The sequence below is a fragment of the Podarcis melisellensis genome, assembly GCF_964234715.1.
Source record: "Podarcis melisellensis genome assembly, chromosome: 17".
NCBI classification, from domain to species: domain Eukaryota; kingdom Metazoa; phylum Chordata; class Lepidosauria; order Squamata; family Lacertidae; genus Podarcis; species Podarcis melisellensis.
The window spans coordinates 6407214-6419894 of record NC_138534.1 but is presented as its reverse complement, the minus strand read 5'-3'; the positions used below and the strand labels follow the sequence as shown (position 1 = coordinate 6419894).

At 44.2% G+C, this 12681-nt stretch overlaps 1 protein-coding gene across 4 annotated transcripts in view; it reads left to right on the top strand.

The window, feature by feature from the left end:
* The window catches only part of TYK2 (tyrosine kinase 2), a 53939-nt gene extending 46271 nt beyond the window's left edge, over positions 1-7668 (top strand). For all 4 annotated transcript variants that reach the window (XM_081893824.1, XM_081893825.1, XM_081893822.1 and 1 more), the window contains exons 19-24: positions 709-901; positions 2840-2958; positions 4212-4384; positions 5079-5196; positions 6317-6427; positions 6515-7668. In XM_081893824.1, coding sequence (XP_081749950.1) covers positions 709-901; positions 2840-2958; positions 4212-4384; positions 5079-5196; positions 6317-6427; positions 6515-6649 — 849 coding nt within the window. In that variant the 3' untranslated portion in view covers positions 6650-7668. The remainder of the gene's footprint in view (positions 1-708; positions 902-2839; positions 2959-4211; positions 4385-5078; positions 5197-6316; positions 6428-6514) is intronic.
* The last annotated feature ends 5013 nt before the right edge of the window (positions 7669-12681 follow it).

The window sequence follows — 12681 nt, the reverse complement described above, 5'->3', positions numbered from 1 at the left end:
TAAATCAAATTGCATATAGTCAAAACAACCAGCTTCTGAAACGTAGGACTGCTGGCACGGGGGTGACTCCAGATGCCATTCTTGTTATGTAGTGGGATCCTTAGGAAATATTGCAAGGTTCAGATTGGTTTCTGAAATTCAGTACCATATTTGCCTGAATATAAGCTTCACCCAAATATAAGCCAAACCTTTAAAATTAAAGGGAAATTTAAGCTGCACTTCAACTTTTCATGGCTGGAATTTGGAAAAAAAGTGTGGCTTATATTCGGGCCAATACGGTATTTGTGTTATGTCAGCATAGAGATGGGAAGGCCTGGGGGGAAAACCAGAAAAATTGGGGGGGGGGGACACAACCAGGTTTTTTCCTGTTTTTCCCCAAAGCCTTTTTTTTTTTTGTTTGGGGGAAACGGGGGGAAACCTGGGTCGTCCCCCCAGTTTTTCCATCCCCCCCGCCAGGCCTTCCCATCTCTCTGTCAGCAGAGCTTGATACAGATACTGGACAAAGGTGGATCTTGTTGTCAGATTAATCCCTGCACTGGTATGTGGCAAGATACTGTTCTACCTGAGAGTGTTATTAGTCCACCTTCTGGAAAAAGTGATGTATGGCAGCCAGGTGCAGTGAAGGCTCTAACAGGATAGCAGCTATAATGATTTGCCTTTTGAAATATCTCATTCTTGGCTTGTTTGTTTTTTCTCTTTTTCTACTAGGGTCACTTTGGCAAAGTGAGCTTATACTGCTATGATCCCACCAATGATGGTACTGGTGAGATGGTAGCTGTGAAGTCATTGAAATCAGGCTGCAGCCAGCAGCTGCTGACAAGCTGGAAGAAAGAAATTGACATCTTGAAGACCCTCTACCATGAGAACATTGTTAAATACAAGGGCTGCTGCAGTGAGCAGGGTATGGCATCTACTGAGTTGGCACCTCGAGGGCTGGATGGCAGTTGATAGGAGTGCCTTGTGGGCAGGGGAAGAGAGGCAGGAGATAACAAATGGGATTGTGCTTTCATCTACCACATTCCTTTCTCACAGTTTCTGTTGTAAACAAAAAATTGCCCTTTTCCCTTATGGGGTATCCAAGAGCCCATATAGAGTCCTTACATAGGTTCCGTATTGGTAGGAGAGAATAACAGAGGTCAACCAGAGAATATTGAGAAGCAAAGCAGCTAGTAAGCCTGATCTTTATTGATCTGTTGCAACAGGGTGCTCCCCTTACACGCAGGAGAGGAGGAACCTAGAAAAATGGCATGCAAGGCCTTATAAAGACTTTTGAAATTCCCATCCTGTAGATCAAGACCACCCCCAGAAACATCATACATACATCACAGAAGGGGTGTAACCTCAGATACATCACACCTACATCACAGAAAAGGCGGTCTAAAACAGAAATTTCAATATTGTTTTCTCCTGTTGTTGTTTATCTCCTGTCTGGCAGGTTACTTGATTGGATTGCCTGGGGAGCCTGGCCATTCATTTGTAGTGATAAATACTTAGTTCCTGGGCCAGGTCACAGGCTCACACCCTATTCAAACACAGACATACCCTTAAGACAGGATTTGTGAAGGAAAAGACAATGGGGAGGCTTTTCCAGTTTGACCTTGCAGAGAAAACATTTGCTCAGTTTAGGAATCAAAATGGTTCCAGGTTGGCCTTCCTGTGCTGATCTATGTATGTGCTCGGTTGGTACACTTATGAACATTACCATATATCTAAGACCATAAAATTCCTACCACATTACCCTGAGAACTTCCATAGGTACATAGGAAGCTGCCTTATACTCAATCAGGTCCATCTAGCTCATTGTTACCTACATTGACTGGCAGCAACTCTCCATGGTTTCAGGCAGGAATCTCTCCCAGCCCTACCTGGAGATGCCAGGGAGTGAACCTGGGAACTTTTGCATGCAGAGCAGATGCTCTATGGCTGAAGTATGGCCCTTCAGGCATAGAGCATAGATCTAAATTTAAACATAAATTAGCTTCACTTTGAACCCCCCCTCCCGCAGTCATCAGTATTCTAACACTTGATATTGATCCATTGATAACATAAGAGGGAAAATCACTATTAGTCAAACTTCGCTACGAGAAGCCAAGTTACAGGGAACCAGGCAGAGGGCCTTCTCGGTAGTGGCACCCGCCCTGTGGAACGCCCTCCCACCAGATGTCAAAGAGAACAACAACTACCAGACTTTTAGAAGACATCTGAAGGCAGCCCTGTTTAGGGAAGCTTTTAATGTTTAATAGACTATTGTATTTTAATATTCTGTTGGAAGCCACCCAGAGTGGCTGGGGAAACCCAGCCAGATGGGCGGAGTATAAATAATAAATTATTATTATTATTATTATTATTATTATTAATTGAAGTACAACCACAAGGGCTCCTGATTAGGCATTTGTCTGTGTGATGTCGAATGTTATTCATTAACTCTGTTCTTTCCTGTTTCCTCTTTGTTATTGTCTAAACTTTAAACCAATTCATGGACCAAGAACTTAGCATTGTCTGCTAATAATGAACCGTATGTTACAGATATTACTGCAAATTTATTATGCTAGTTTTGGGATATACAAATGACGTGAGAAGGCTTGGTCTATTTAGTTGTATCATTTATTATTCTTACGATCTTTGTTCATCCAAGGAAAAACTTATTTAAAAAAAAAAAATCCCAGTCCAACCATGCTTACACACTGCGGCCTTGAACTGGTCGCCACCTGCTGTTTTCCTTCCCTAGATGTGATACCTCCCATGCCAGGGCTTCTATAGATAATGAAATGTAGGAAGGTAAAAACACTTCCTTTGGGAGTAATATCATTGTTGGATTTTTTTTTCTCCCCAACTCTAGGGGAAAAGGTTGTGCAGCTTATCATGGAGTATGTGCCTTTGGGGAGCCTGAGAGATTATCTCCCCAAGCACAATGTCAGCCTGGCCCACATTCTCCTCTTCGCCCAGCAGATTTGTGAGGTAAAGTCTGTCAGCTTGGGATGTAAAATTAATGTTGCTGCCGGTGCAGTGAATATTCCTTTGTTTTGGGATTATTGGTCGAGTTCTAGAAGAGGCGTGGACTCCTGTGGTTGAAATAGGCTACGGGGTTTGTTTAAATGGCCGTTCCTTGGCTCTGGGAAGAGAAATGTGTACAGTTATGATTGTCCTGCCTCAAAAAGGATCAGACAGAGCTGGGAAATTTTTTGGGGGAAATGAGAATCAAAATGATCAAGCGTGTGGAACAATTCCCTTATGAGGATTTGGGGCTTTTCAGTTTAGAGAAAATGTGGGTAAGAGCTAACATGATATAAATGTATAAAATTATGAACGGTGCAGAGAGAGTGGATAGAGAGAAGGGACCTCTAATGAAACTGAACGCTGGGAGATTCAAGACAGGCAAAAGAAAGTACAGTCGTACCTTGGTTCTCGAACGCCTTGCGACTCGAACGTTTTGGCTCCTGAACGCTGCAAACCTGGAAGTGAGTGTTCCAGTTTGCAAACGTTCTTTGGAACCCGAACATCCGACGCGGCTTCCGATTGAGTACAGGAAGCTCTTGCAGCCAATCAGAAGCTGCGCCTTGGTTTTTGAACATTTTTGGAAGTTGAAGGTATGACTGTACTACTTCACACACCACATAGTTAAACTATGGAAATTGCTGTCATAATGACGGCTTCCAAGCTGGAGGGCTTTGAAAGAAGATAGATGAATTCATGGGGAATAACTAACTACAGTGGTATCTCGGGTTAAGTACTTAATTCGTTCCGGAGGTCCATACTTAACCTGAAACTGTTCTTAACCTGAAGCACCACTTTAGCTAATGGGGCCTTCTGCTGCAGCTGTGCTGCCGAAGCACGATTTCTGTTCTCATCCTGAAGCAAAGTTCTTAACCTGAAGCACCATTTCTGGGTTAGCGGAGTCTGTAACCTGAAGCGTATGTAACCTGAAGCACCACTGTACTGACTCTGAAAGAGATGTTTTTCCTCCACTGACAGAGGCAAAGATGCTTCTGAACACCAAGCAAAAGGGTGTGTGCTGCTTGTGGGCTTCTCATAAGCATCTGATTGGCCACTGTGAGAACAGCATGCTGGACCAGATGGGCCACTCACCTGGTCTAGCAGGCACAAAGGCTAAAATTCAAAATCTGGGCCCCTGATTCAGAGTCTAGTCCTGGGTGTTTGTCCTCCTTGCTTGCAAAGCTGGTGGGGAATAACACCATATTTGCTCTTTGCAGGGAATGGCTTATTTGCACTCGTTACGCTACATCCACAGGGATCTGGCAGCCAGAAATGTGCTCTTGGAGAATGAGAATGTAGTGAAGATTGGAGACTTTGGTCTTGCCAAAGCTATCCCTGAAGGACATGACTATTACCGTGTCTGTGAAGATGGAGACAGCCCTGTTTTTTGGTAAGAAAGCATTCATAAAATGTAATGGCTCTCAGACATTACAGGGGTTTTGACTGCATTGTAACTCAAGATCAATTGCATTGTGACTCAAGATCAACTCAAGATGTTATTCTGAATACTCCCATGAACACCCCAAGCTCTTGAATGGCAGTCTCTAAGAGAATTTGCTGTCTTTTTTCTTTACCCTTTCTTCTGGTTAATGTTGCAATATGTTTAGCTTTCCGTGAAATGGTTGACACTGGAGGAAATGGCAGCACTTGTGTGCTTCTTCAACTTCTATGGGAACACCAAAAGCATGTCTGCAAAATAAGGGAAGAATGGAGATAAGTGAATGTCAAAAGTACATGCCCTCTTTGTGAGCTTTTAGAGGTATATGTCTGGCTGCTGCTGGAGACTGAGAAATGGAATAGACGACATGATTCAGCAAGGTGGCTCATGATACCTGCCTAGCTAGCTAGCTGGAAGCCATATCTAAATAGAACTTGTATGTTCAAGAGGTAGTATTATCCACTGGGGATAAAAAGATAATCGTCATTCCCTTGTTGTGAGTTTTTCTAAAAGTATTGAACGTGTTCCTGTTGGAAGATGAGTTGCTGGACTAGATGAACCTTTATTTGATACAGCAGTGCAGTTATACATTTTTAAAATTTTGTTGTTCATCGGCTCTGTTTTCTTGTTTTTTCTTGTGCTGTAGGTATGCTGTGGAGTGCCTGAAGGACTGTAAATTCTACTGTGCTTCTGATGTTTGGTCCTTTGGAGTTACTTTATATGAACTCTTAACACACTGTGATTCTAGTCAAAGCCCCCCAGCGGTGAGTCTGATTGCTGGGCATACAAGGGAGGTGAAAGCATTTGTTTAGCAGTGCTGCAATGTGCAGGGCTCATAAGTCTACAAATATCTAATGTGTGTTGGAACACATTTAGATCACTGCACTTCAGGAGACTGACTATGCAGTTTCACTTGCAGTGCAGTTATCCAGGGTGCTTTGACTCACACTGGCCCCGTGGCTAACTGCAGTTGGCACAGAGCCTGTGTACAGCAATGTTCTGACAATACTTGCCTTACCATAGTTTGCTTCCTGATTGGACTTTACTGTGGGTTTCTGTTATAGACCCCTGTAGGGATGGCAGATGCAGGGTGCGGGGCACCCTGCCACAGCGTGTCTAGCCGCCATGACCTATCTTTTACCTTTTGTCTCTTTTGCAATGTGCTGTGCGCTGTCCTTGACCTTTGCCTCCTCTGCAAAAGGGTTGCTCATTTCCCCCTCTGATGGGAACATGACGTGGTGGAACAGGTTGCACAAATAACAGGGCGACACCCAGAGAGCTCATGACTGGAGAAGTTAAAGGGCAAAGTCTTGAACGTGTCCGGTGGATTTTGCATATGCTTGCTAATAAAAAGAGCTCTGTGAAGCTCGTCAGTGTGTGGTACACAGCCCACCTGCACCAGCAACTCCTGTCTCGCCTCCATTCCTTTAGACCCCTGTTCCCTGCACCCACCTGGTCGCATTGGCGGTGGGGACTGGATTGGCACAGTGGGTTTTGTTCATCCTCCACACCCCAGCCCCAGGCACTGATGGAGGATGCAACGTCGCTGGGTGGTCTCTCCTTCCTTGGAGGTTTTTAAGCAGAGGTTGGATGGCCATTTGTCATGGATGCTTTAGTTTAGATTCTTGCATTGCAGGGGTTTTGTTCTAGATGACCCTGAGGGTCCCTTCCAACTCTATAATTCTATGATTCTAGATGACCACAGTGGTCATCAAAAATCATAGATCATGGGAGTCTCATGCTCTTATCAACTGAGCTATCAAGCAGCTGGCTGGTCCACCCATTGGTAGAGCTGACCATGTGTGGTATGGGTATGTATCTCAATGGCATCTCCCTGTCTCTTTCTCAAAGTGCTCAATAACATATTTCTCCCTGTTGTCTTAGAAATTCATTGAGATGATTGGAGCAACTCAGGGACAAATGACAGTGCTGAGGCTTATAGAGCTGCTGGATAGAGGGAAAAGGTTGCCCATCCCAAAGGACTGTCCTTGTGAGGTGAGTCTGGTTCTCCCTTTCTTTCTTCTCTTGCTGTTCTTTCTTTTTATTCTGTGTGCTGTTCTAAACCTTTGCCATTTTCTACAGATTTACCGTCTTATGAAAAACTGTTGGGAATCGGAAGCTTCATTCCGCCCGGCCTTCACAAACCTTGTGCCTATCCTCAAAGCCTTCCATGAAAAGTACAGGGCCCAAGCCCCCTCCGTTTTCAGCGTGTGTTGAGCAGGATGCAGAGATTCTCGGCCAAAGACCACACTCTTCTCTGCACTCGGTGTCTCAGTTCTGTCTTTTTTGTGCCTGGAAAGCCGCAGTGCCATGGAAGCTGCTTCAGACTACTGGCACACCTTGAAACTCCGACTTCTGCTGTTTTGGTATCCAGAACCAGCGCAGAACATTTCTGCCTTTTGATCTCGCCAAATGTGATGTAATGAGTGTGAAGTTTCTCTGCCCTGAACAAAGGCAGAGGCAATTTATGAAGCAGTGTAAATTGCTGTGCCCAGCCTGTGCCTGGAAAGCCACGATACCTGGTCTGAATGTGTGAGGTCACAGGTGCAGGAAAGTGAGTGAATCAGTTGACTTCCTCACAGTCTTTTTAACAGACTGCTGGGCCTGTTGGTCTGATGCAGAGAGAGAATGGGAAGGAGGCCTAAGCTATTCAAGCGCAGCGCTCCAGCTTGCTATAGAAAATAACCATCTTGGACCAATATGTTAAGTGCTGCACTTGCTTATGGAACAGAGGCGAGGTATCTGGCCCTTTCGTGTTCCTTGCAAAAACCTTTGAAGGAAATGTGCTTTTTTTGAGACTTGCCTTTGGCCTTTCTTTTCAAAGTAAATGCTTTGGACTCCCAAAGATATATTAACCCCCCCCAGTCACCTGATTTCTAGGTGTTTCAGAACTGCAGGAGCTTTTAGATACCACCACCACCCCTCTTCCTATAATATATTTGTATTTTCTCTTTGGAGAAGGCCCTCATCTACCCTTTAGAAGTCCAGTGTGGAGCCAGATATGGTCTCAGCTGATTGGATAATGGAGAGGCGAATGTCTTTATCATACATAAGTCATTGTATCTGCGTATATAAAGGATTGCTCCCAAAGAGCTATCCTTACTTGCACCCAAATAAAGAAATTGCTCCCCGCCCCCAGTGAGAACTTAACTAATGCAGTAGGTTCCTCACTTGTTCTTTGAACTTCCTCAGAGCCTACCATCCAGGATATAAACAAGCCTGCCTTTTCTGTTGTACCAAGACACATTCTCCTTATTGTTGTTGGTTTAGAACCAACCACAACCCTCTTCACACACACCCATCCACTGATATTGTCAGTTCAAAAAATGTGAGTTTGAAGTGGGAGGGGGGCAGAAAGGAAGCTTCAGGTCTTAAATTGTATGGAAATTGAAGAAGAGAAATGTGCTTTGGCTACTAACTTGGTTGCTGCTGCCCAAAAAACATGCTTATGTAGCAAAGTCGCAGTGGTCTCTGCTAGCAAGCCCACATTCTTAGTCTATCATAGAATTGTAGAGTTGGAAGAGGCCATGCGGGTCACCTAGTCCAGGCCCCCATAACGCAAGAATCTTTTGCCCAATGTGGGACTTGAACTCACAACCCTGAGATTACAAGTCTCATGCTTTATGGACTGAGCTATGATGAAAACTAGCTGCCACCTACACATGAGAGCATAGCTTTCTGACATTTCTCTAGCTTGAGGCCCAAATTTCTGTTGTTGGCATTCTGTCTTGAGAGATAATGGAGTACACCTCTGGAGGTGAAGTCAAGTGTGTCAAGCACCAAAGTAACCTCCCTGGGATGCAAGCCTGGACAATGTGTATGGAGGTCCTGTGCAACCCAGATGACAAGGCCCTTTCTCGGCCTCATTGATGCGATCCAAAAGAAAGCAGAGCAATATGATTGGCCCCAGCTTGGCTGCAGGAGTTGCTGGAAGGAGGCTTACAGGGTGCCGTCCAACCATCTTAGGGACTCCGCTCTGGATTTGTGTAGGGTTTACTCCTTAGCCTTCTTCCAAAGATATCCCACAAGGCAGCAGAGGTTTAGGACCAGTCCTTCTCCTAGATGGGCTACCTTCCCAGGTTGGTGAGCCCCACCTGCCCCCTCATTTCCCTCTACAGCACACGCAGAAACCGCTTTCTTGACACTTGGGCCCATTATTGGTCTTGTCCTCTCAATCCTCTGTAGCCTGTCTTCACATTCAGGGGAAGTCTCTAACTCTACAAGGGTTTGAGACCCATCAGTTACCCTCACCTGGTTTAGCCAGCCAGTTGACGCCATTTCCTGGGGTGTGCCAACTGTTGCATGCTGCAGGTCCTAGGACAGTGGTTCTCAACCTGTGGGTCCCCAGATGTTGTTGGACTACAAGTCCCATCTTCCCTGAGCTCTGGCCTTGCTAGCTAGGGGTGATGGGAGTTGTAGTTCAACAACATCTGGGGACCCACAGGTTGAGAAAAGCTGTCCTAGGAGTTGAGTGCAGGGTGAACAAACTACCCCAGAAGGAGCATGAAGTGTCTCCTATCAGAGGTGGTACCCCTACCCTAACATCCCGCACATGCCAGAATACTTCAGAGACTACAAGTGGGGCACAGTTGGGGGGATGGGTATAGGTAGGACTGGTCAAATGTTCTTATCATTGTCTCCTAGAAGGAATGTAAGGAACATTTAATTTCTGTTGTCTCTTACTCCTGGCAGACCTGAGTCAGTCTCTAAAGAATTGTGAAACTAATTATTGATGGCCAAGGGAAGTAAGGTTTGCTGAACTCAAGAGAGTTACCGTATTTTTTGCTCTATAAGACGCACCAGACCACAAGACGCACCTAGTTTTTGGAGGAGGAAAACGAGAAAAAAAATATTCTGAATCTCGGAAGCCAAAACAGCAAGAGGGATCGCTGCGCAGTGAAAGCAGCAATCCCTCTTCCTGTTCTGGATTCTGGGATAGCTGCGCAGCCTGCATTCGCTCCATAAGACGCACACACATTTCCCCTTACTTTTTAGGAGGGAAAAAGTGAGTCTTATAGAGCAAAAAATACGGTATTTAAAAACAAATGTGTATAGGATCACAGCCTTATATTTGTTTTTTATTGAATGGTATCCCTCCATATCCTTTAAAGTGTTTGTAGCATGAAGAGGTGGTGGTTATCCATTCGACTGTGATGTTACAAAGCTTGTAAAATGTAGCTTGAATGAGGTAACAGGTGGATTTGTAGCTGGTTGACTGACTGAACCCAAAGAGTACTCATTAATGGTTCCTCGACATCCTTGGAAAAAGTGACCAGTGGGGTGCCGCGGGTTGCTGTCCTGGGCCCATTATTCTTCAATGTCTTTACAAATGACTTAAATTAAGGAATTGAGGGGGTGCTCATCAAATTTGCAGATGACACCAAACTGAGAGGGGTAGCTAATGCCGCAGAAGCCAGAATCAGAATTCAAAATGACCTTAACAGATTGGAGAACTGGGCCCAGGCTAACAAAATGAATTTCAATTGGAACAAATGTAAGGTTCTGCACTTACGCAGGAAGAACTAGATGCACAAATATAAGATGGAGGAGACCTGGCTTATTAGCAGTACATGTGAAAAGTATCTAGGGATCTTAGCGGACTACAAGCTTAACATGAGTCAACATTGTGATGTAGCAGCAAAAAAAAACAAGCCTTATGAGGAGTGGTTGAAGGAACTGGATATGTTTAGCCTGGAAAAGAGGAGACAGGAGATTTGGTAGCCAGCCCCCCTCAAGAGGTTATGGACTCTCCTTCCTTAGAGGCTTTTAAGCAAAGGTTGGATGGCCAGCTGTCATGGATGCTTTAGGTGAGATTCCTGCATTGCAGGGGGTTGGACTAGATGACCTTTGGTGGACCCTCCAACTCTTATTCTTTATTATTCCTCAAGTGTATGGGACTACTTGATAGAAAAGGCAGAGACATTTGGTGTTAAACTCTATTTTTATTTTTATAATTGCATACAAAACTCTATAAACTTAAATGGTTGTTTTTCAAAACTTGTCTTCTGTCCCCGGTACATGTTATTTGTGGCAGCCCACCCACCTGTTTTGGCTGGCAAATTGTCTTTGGGCTACAATGCTAAGCTGAAAAACTTTGCATCTGAAACTGCACTTGATTTGAGGCAAGGAATTCTTCTTCCACAGAAGCCTGGGCAGGTTTTAACTCCCCTCTTTTCCCCACTTTTTATGCATCCAAAACGGGTGTGGGTGTTGGTGTGTGCGTAGAAGGAGAGAGATTGAGAGCTCTCTACTGGAAACCCTGCTCTAATGTGAATGTATTCTGTACTACTCTAGCAGCAGCTAGAATCCCCAACCACATGTAACAAGATCCTGGTGATGTCCTTTAAATTTTATTCAAATAAACACCATGTAACTTTTAATGGCTCAGTGGAGTCTTGATTACTGTAGGCTGCTTTTATGAAAATTACTATTACTAGAAAACGGCAATCTAGAGTATATTCAAAGTGTGGTGTCGAAACCACACATTTCAACAGGTTGTGCTTATTGTGTACAGCACAATCCATTAATAATAAACAGTCTTGTGGCACCTTAAAAACTAGCAGTTTTATTGTGCATAAATTCTCAAGGACTAGAGTCCACTTCACTAAATGAAGTAGATTCTAGTCTACAAAATCTTATGCCATGATAAATCCATTAGTTTTTACGGTGCCACAATACTTCTTTTGTTTATGTACCCTTGACAACTATCTTAGCCTTCCTAAGAAGCCCAGTACAGTGGTACCTCAGGTTCCATACGCTTCAAGTTACATACGCTTCAGGTTACAGACTAAGCTAACCCAGAAATGGTGCTTCGGGTTAAGAACTTTGCTTCAGGATGAGAACAGAAATTGTGCTGCGGCAGCGCTGCGGCAGCAGGACGCCCCATTAGCTAAAGTGGTGCTTCAGGTTAAGAACAGTTTCAGGTTAAGAACGGACCTCCAGAACGAATTAAGTACTTAACCCGAGGTACCACTGTATTTACTTTTGGAACTGCTGCCCTTGATTTTTGCATACTGAAAGATGCCATTAGCATGCAATGGCGATTCCACAGGTTCCTTGTGTAACTTTTGAAAAATATATACATAAAGAGTTTTCAGACAGACTGGGTAAATCTGCATTCTACAATGATGCTCAAGTTTATTATTCTTGCAAGTTTTAGGCGCTAACTTTAATGTGAAGGGAGAGGAGGAAACATTGTCTCAGTGCTCTTCCTGTTTCCGGCTAAAAATGAGGGGGAAGGAAATACTGGGTGGCAGTGAAGAAAATAAAGAACAGTAAAGGGCATGGAAGAAGAACCTAAGAAACCTAAGGTGAGAAACCGACCTCCCACCCTATTTTTCAGCAACCCAAGTGCCAGTCACCAGGCCCACTTGCTGCGTCTGCTGCTGGCTGCTGCTGCTCATGATGAAAAGGTTCAGGGGCAGTAAGCTGGTGAGAGCCAGCTACTAGCTAAAGAAAGCAAATAGGAGTCGGAAGCCATTGCCTTCCTGTCCTCATGGGCTTCCTCCAGGCAGCTGGCTCAGCCACGGGGAAATGAGACAATGGCTGCTTTGGCCTGATCCCGCAGGCCTCATGTTCTTAATGTCCCAATAGCAACTTGATTTTATCACTTTGCTTTAGCACACTAATAATAATAATAATAATAATAATAATAATAATAATAATAATAACCCTTCCCTGCCAGAGCCGGGCTCAGAGAGGCTAACATATTAATAACACTATATACATAAAAACAAGCAATAAATCGATTAAAATGCATCCCAAAATTAATTCAAATAAATTCTTTCCATGTATCCCCTTTGCTGACAGACAGACAGCTCCTGTAAGGTACACCTGTATTTCCAATCTAATACTAGAACTCAAAAACACCCACAACGTGTTAGAAGATTCAGGACAGCTTAAAGAAAGTACCTTTTCATGCAGTGCATAGTGAAAACCATGGAACTCACTCCCAGTGATGGCCACCAAGCTGGATGGCTTTAAAAGAGGACTAGAGCAGAGGGCTACGGATGGCTACTAGCCATGATGACTATGGCTCTACTTCCATAATTGGAAGTAGCAATGCCACAGAATACCAGCTGCTGGAAACCACAGAAGAGAAGGGTTGCTCTTGAGTTTGCATTCTGCTCCCTGATTTCCCACAAGAGGCACCTGGCTAGCCGCCCTGTGACCAGGATGCCTGATCCAGGATATTATTATGTTCTTAAATGTTAGCAGTGGTATCTACATTTAGAAATCTTGCACCTTAA